Source organism: Euprymna scolopes, chromosome 2 (genome assembly GCF_053919585.1).
Source record: "Euprymna scolopes isolate OS-2025 chromosome 2, ASM5391958v1, whole genome shotgun sequence".
NCBI classification, from domain to species: Eukaryota; Metazoa; Mollusca; class Cephalopoda; order Sepiida; family Sepiolidae; genus Euprymna; species Euprymna scolopes.
In genome coordinates, this window is record NC_136483.1 from 123,107,531 (window position 1) to 123,113,843 (window position 6,313).

The window sequence follows — 6,313 nt, forward strand, 5'->3', positions numbered from 1 at the left end:
TAACTTTTTTGAGTGCGTTTGTGCTGAAAGTGTATTTTCTGTTCTGATTCTGGACGTTCATGTTAACATAATGAATACATATGTACAAGGAAAACACAGACAGACAGACAGACAGACAGACAGACACACACACACACATACACATACTCAAAGCAAACATGCACGCAAGACAAAAAAAAGCAAACACAGATGCACATGCACATGTTTGTGTACAAACACCAACACCTGTGTCCAATATTACGCAGTTTAATAGTTTTATGCCCCCTGCACACACACGAACACACCCCCACACACAGACACACTCAAGCAAACAAAAATAGCATGTATGCACACATGTATTGTATGTACATGTGTGCATATATGTGTAGAAGCACAACATGCTTGTGCAATTTTTTGCGGCCTATTAGTTTAATGGCACACACATGCATGCACAAACACATGCACGCAAGTAAACAAAAACAAATACATGCACACACACACGCACATATATGTTTGTAAACACAAGCACATGAGTGTGGAAGTTTATGCGGCATATTAGTTTAATGACACACACAGACACACACACAGCAACATTTTTTTTAATGTTTGAATACATGTGTAATGCATTGTCGGTGTGTTTAATGTGTGATAATTCATAAGTCAGAAGGTTTCTCTTTCATATGTATGTAATCAGAAGAGGCCATATTGAAATACAAGTGAGCGTTTGGTTTTGAAGCTAATACCGTTAGTCTATAATGTAGGAATGCTTAGAGTTCAGCCAATCGAAATCTAGTGAATACATAAAGGGCGACATCATTATTAGTGTAGATGAAAAATGGTAAGAGTATGTGATGTGTATGAATTTAGTAGCCAGTTAATGATGGCGTAGACACAGGAAAATAGGAAAAAGTATAACTTCACGTGGTGAAGAATTGGATTGTAAAAGGACTAATGGAATAGGGATAAAATTGGAACTACTTCCTTCGACGACGACGACGACGATGATGATGATGATGATGATGATGATGATGATGATGATGATGATGATATCGTTCCTAGGAATAAATGTAATGTTTTAATATGAATTAATGTGTCTAAAATGTGGTTCTATAGTTAAACAAGGTAATAGCTAATAGTATAAATATAATGAATTTGTATGTGCCATCTGTTGTTGTAAACGTAAGGTATTTTGGGCCAGAGGGGAAAAACTGCACCTCTTTTATTATATATAGGGATAGGGATTATGTATATTTCTAAAATTATATATTTTACATATTTTTCAAATTATATTATATATTATGCATATATTTTTCAAATTATATATGATATATATATATATATATATATATTTTTCAAATTATTTTATATATTATATATATTTTTCAAAATATATGATATATATATTTTTCAAATTATATATTACGCATATATTTTTCAAATTTTATTATATATATTATCCATGTATTTTTAAAATTATATTATATATCATATATATTTTTCAAAATGTTATATATTGTGCATATATTTTTCAAATTATTTTATATATTATATGTTTTCAAATTATATTTTTTTTTTTTCAAATGATAGTAAATATTATATATTTTTTTCGAAAATAACGTTTAAAATTCCAGCAAACGAGTAGTTTCCAAGATATGAAGCAATTTTAGTTTAAAAAAGTGGCAGATCACTTTTTTAAAACTTTTCTATAATAATTTAATATAAATTAGCACAAATACATTGATCCCCACCTCAACAAAAATTCTGTTTACATTTGGAGGGGAGACCCCCCCCCCAATGTAAACAGAATTTTTGTTGAGGTGAGGTCAATGTGTGGGTTCTCATTTTACATTAAATTGTGTTCATTGTACATTGACCCCCTCCCAACAAAAAGGTGTCTATAAAATGGGTGCTTATTTTATGTTAAATTATTATAGAAAAGTGATCCCCCACTTTTTTAAAACTAACATTTCTTCATATCTTGGAAATTACTCGTTTTTCGGAATTTTGAACGTTATTTTCGTTTTCAGCGTCCCTGAAAACCTTGGAAAGTGGTAATTTTAAAGGATTTTTTGAGGGTGGAAAGTCGATTGTCTGCCCTTGTTGATCCAGGTGTCGCCAGCCTATCATTTGAAATTAAAATGGCGGCGCACTAATTCTTCGATAAAATATGTCATAAAATTTGATTTTCTTAGATAAAAAAAAACTATGTAATCGATTCACATGATTTTTAGAATATGGCATCTTCATGCTGTGACAGATACAAACATCATTAAGATTTTTAAAGATTTTTCTTGAAAAAAATTTTTTTATAGGCCCAAATCTAGACAAGAACTGAATATGTAATAAAAATCGGGAGTTTTCTTTTAGGTATGGCCTTAAAAAGATATTTGCCACAAATAATCTCTCGAGACTTGTGAGTAAATTTGTTTTATTGTTTATTACAAGATTGTTTTACCATATATTACACCGACGGACCTAAATCACCTGTGTCGAAGTTGCTTAAATCAGCATCATCAGCAGCAATTAGTCGTACATTAGTTGAACATATTTAGTAAAACCTGAAAATATATTAAAGATATTATGAGAAATAAGAGGCATTTTCAATAGAATTACAAATTAAATAAATCATCAGTCAATCAATTATTAACCAATCAATCAATGAAATAATATTCCATGAAAGTAAAGGAAGAATCTAGAATCCAAGTAATTAATGAAGTTTTTTTTTATTTTTTGTTTTACAAGGGAACCACCACTTATCAGGGTCTAGAGGCCACTCGAGGATAAGGGTTGTGCGAGCCTTTTCTAGTCCTGCACAAAAACACACATTCACATTTCAAGCTATGTCATATACATACACACACACAAACATACGCGCCCACATCCACACATGTACACATATTCACGTTCGCGTACATACACTCACATTCACGGTATATACACACACGCTAACGCACACATATGTACTTACACACACGCACACGAGCGCACACATGGACGACGTCACTTCTGCTTTCTAAGGAATTATACACATGCGCAAAAGACCACCGGAAACGAGTATAAAACAAAGAGACAAGCTGTTTCTAACCCTTTTAGGACCAACTCTCGACCAGAGAGGTTGGGCTAACCAGCCGCCTCCCAAAAGGGAGGCGCACGCTCACGCGCGTCAACACCCCTGCAACTATGTATGGGGCACGAGCTAACAGACCGTATGTACACATTCACACTCTTTCTCTCTCTATCTATCTACTACTGTTCCCTGAGAACACCTTCGCGTAACTGACTACTAACTGATGTCAACTCTCATATGCTCTCCTTTGTCTACATGCTGGACTATAATTCTCATTTCCACTACAACACTCATTTCTCTTCCCACGCGCGAACAAACGATAGTGAGATGAACACACATTTCCTATTCTTGCTACAACACCAACCCCGCAACGAACATTGATTACACACGCGCGGACATGAACACATGTTATAACTAAAATGTTCATTCTTTCAACAGCAAATAAACGACGTTTATCTTATCCATCAATTGAGTCTTTGTTTTCTTCAATTCCATTCGTTTCATTATTTTCTTGTGGCGAGCTAGGGTATTATACCCTGGTCCGCTACAGGGTTAAAGAGTGTACAGTGGTCAAAAGGACAATATAGTAATCATTAGAAGTGTAAATTTGGTAAATTGGATTACTTAAGAGGAACGACTCATCAAGAACTTGTTTACGTTGGACTTGAAGACGGCCATATTGTAGTCAGCTAGAAAGCAGGTAAACAGAAGGTGTGCAGTTCTAAGAAAGAAGCTTTGTTCATGGTTCAAGCACAGATAAAGAGTGGGGGAAATTACTGATCAAGTTCAATAATATCCACAATGAAGAGAATGCCATCCCAGGTGTAAAGATTTTATTGTAAAATGTAAAAATTAAAAAAGTCCAAAGAAATTGTACTCTATTAAGTCCCAAAATTAAAAAAAAACCAAACAAGTTGTACTCCATAAAATCCCAAAGTTAAAAACGTCCAAAGAAATTGCACTCTATAAAATCCAAATATTATCATCAATGTAATCCGATGATGAGTGATTGGGATAAAATGAAATCCAAAAAAACTGCTTAAAACAAAATAAAAATCTATAAAATATCATGGAATTATCGAGATTTGTATTGTGTTCATAAAATCAATTTATAAACAAATTAAGTTAACCATAAAAATAAATCCAATTCCAGACAGGTGAAAACAATAGTTCAAATATAAAAAGTTAAATGAGAAGATAAAAAAATCATAAATACGTTTATTAAATCACGTCTATTTGTCCGGTTTACGCTCGTTCGAATAAGAATATGTGTACGTTTTAAAAATATTGTTGTAGCCGAAAACTATTTAAATTTGAAAAGCATTAAAAAATGTGTTATGTTTTTTGTTTCTTTCAGAGAAAATCAACATTTATGCTGATTTTTTTTTTTTTTTTTTTTTTTTTGCTTTTTGAAATTATTTTTTTACTGATAATTATTTTTTACTGATAATTATTTTTTACTGATAATTATTTTTTACTGATAATTATTTTTCCTCTCCACAGCCTGAATCTGGTCGTTTTGTATCTTTTGCACACCTCACTTGGTGGGTTGGCAATGCAAAACAAGTAAGTTAATTGAAAATTATTTATTTTGTGTGTCCTTCTCTGACCACTATAGAAAAAAAAAACACCAGATAAAAAGAAATATGCCAGCATGAAAAGTAATATGATTGAGCTTAAACATGGAAAAGTAAAGGACTGGAAAAGAAAATAACAAGATATTTTAGTAAAAAATATAGTAAATTTATAACTTAAAATATTGCAAAATTAAGAATTGATTATATAATGTTAAATTGAATTTTAAAAAAAATTAATGCTGCAATATTTTAAGTTAAAAATTTATTATATTTTTTACTAGAATATCTTGTCTTTTTCTTTTCCAGTTTTAACAACTAGTCCTTTACTTTTCCATGTTTAATCTTAACCATATTACTTTTCATACTCGCATTTTTCTATTGTAATCCATGATTTTTCCAGGCTTCCAATAAATTCACTTGTTCTTTATTTAATTTCAGTTTTACTTTTTTTGTCCCCATAAACATAACATACAAATATGAAAATAACAATGTACAGCCCTCGTCTGCTTCAATAAAATCCCTCCCTCATTATCTCCCTTTCATTCTTTCATTCTGTCTGTTTCACGTGTTACTTCTTTTTTCACGACAGCAGTGAATTAGTAGCAACACTAGTTGATGAAGCGACGTTGTTGCTATGGAAACCAGTCATAAAAAAAACGTCGCTCACCTCCTTACGATTTTTTTTTACGATTTTGAACATCACTAAATTCATCATAACTTTTGTTTTACTGAACGAAAATTGAAAGTTTTTTTTTCACAACATAGCTGAGAAGGTGATTTATAAATTGTTATAATTGTTTGAAATTTGGTCGAAAAAATGAGTGAGCGGTGAAGCTTTAAATCAGTTCTAAATGACTAAAACTGCCACTTAACCATATATATATATATATATATATATATATATATATATATATATATATGTATATATATATATATATATGTATATATGTATATATATATATATATATATATATATATATATATATATATATTCTGTGTATAGGAGTTGTGTGTATGTGTGTATATGTTTCCATATAGATGCATGTATGTCTGCATATACATTGTTTATATATATGTGTATGTGCCTGTATGTGGATGTGTAGAAATGTACATATGTATGTGTCTGTATGTATGCATATTTGCGCGTGCGTTGGCATATGTATTAACCCTTAACTACCTAAAAATAACTCATTGTCAACTGAAATGAACAAGTCGACTCATGGCGACTACGAGCATTCTAAATGGAACCTTTTACGTGTATAACATATATGACACTTACACAAACGCTCTCTCTCTCTCTCTCTCTTTCTCTTTCTCTCTCTCTCTCTCATCTACTTCATATACCTGGCTAAACAACCAAAAAGCAATCAAAATTTGAAAACCTAAAAACTGAAATTCTCCCCTCCTATCCTTACCCCTCCCCTTTTTACCATCCTCTCTCTCCCCCTCCCTCTCCCTATATCCATATATATCCACCCACGCATACCTGAATCTGCTCCCCCCACACACTACAATCTAATGTATTTTAACCTTAAAAACTCAAATATTGCCGATACCCGTCTCCCTCACCCTTATTATCTCTTACCCCCCCTTTTTTTCTCTCGTATTTCCTCTAAAACACTTCTTCCAAATCTAACAACAATTTCTGTAAGGTCTGACGAGGCTGTTGGATCGTAAACATGGTCCAAAA

At 31.9% G+C, this 6,313-nt stretch overlaps 1 protein-coding gene across 1 annotated transcript in view; it reads left to right on the forward strand.

Moving 5' to 3' along the window:
- LOC145295883 (4-hydroxyphenylpyruvate dioxygenase-like) overlaps positions 1-6,313 on the forward strand; it is a 244,933-nt gene that overhangs the window by 79,921 nt on the left and 158,699 nt on the right. The window contains exon 3 of the mRNA XM_080141635.1: positions 4,550-4,612. Within this exon, the coding sequence (XP_079997761.1) occupies positions 4,550-4,612 (63 nt within the window). The remainder of the gene's footprint in view (positions 1-4,549; positions 4,613-6,313) is intronic.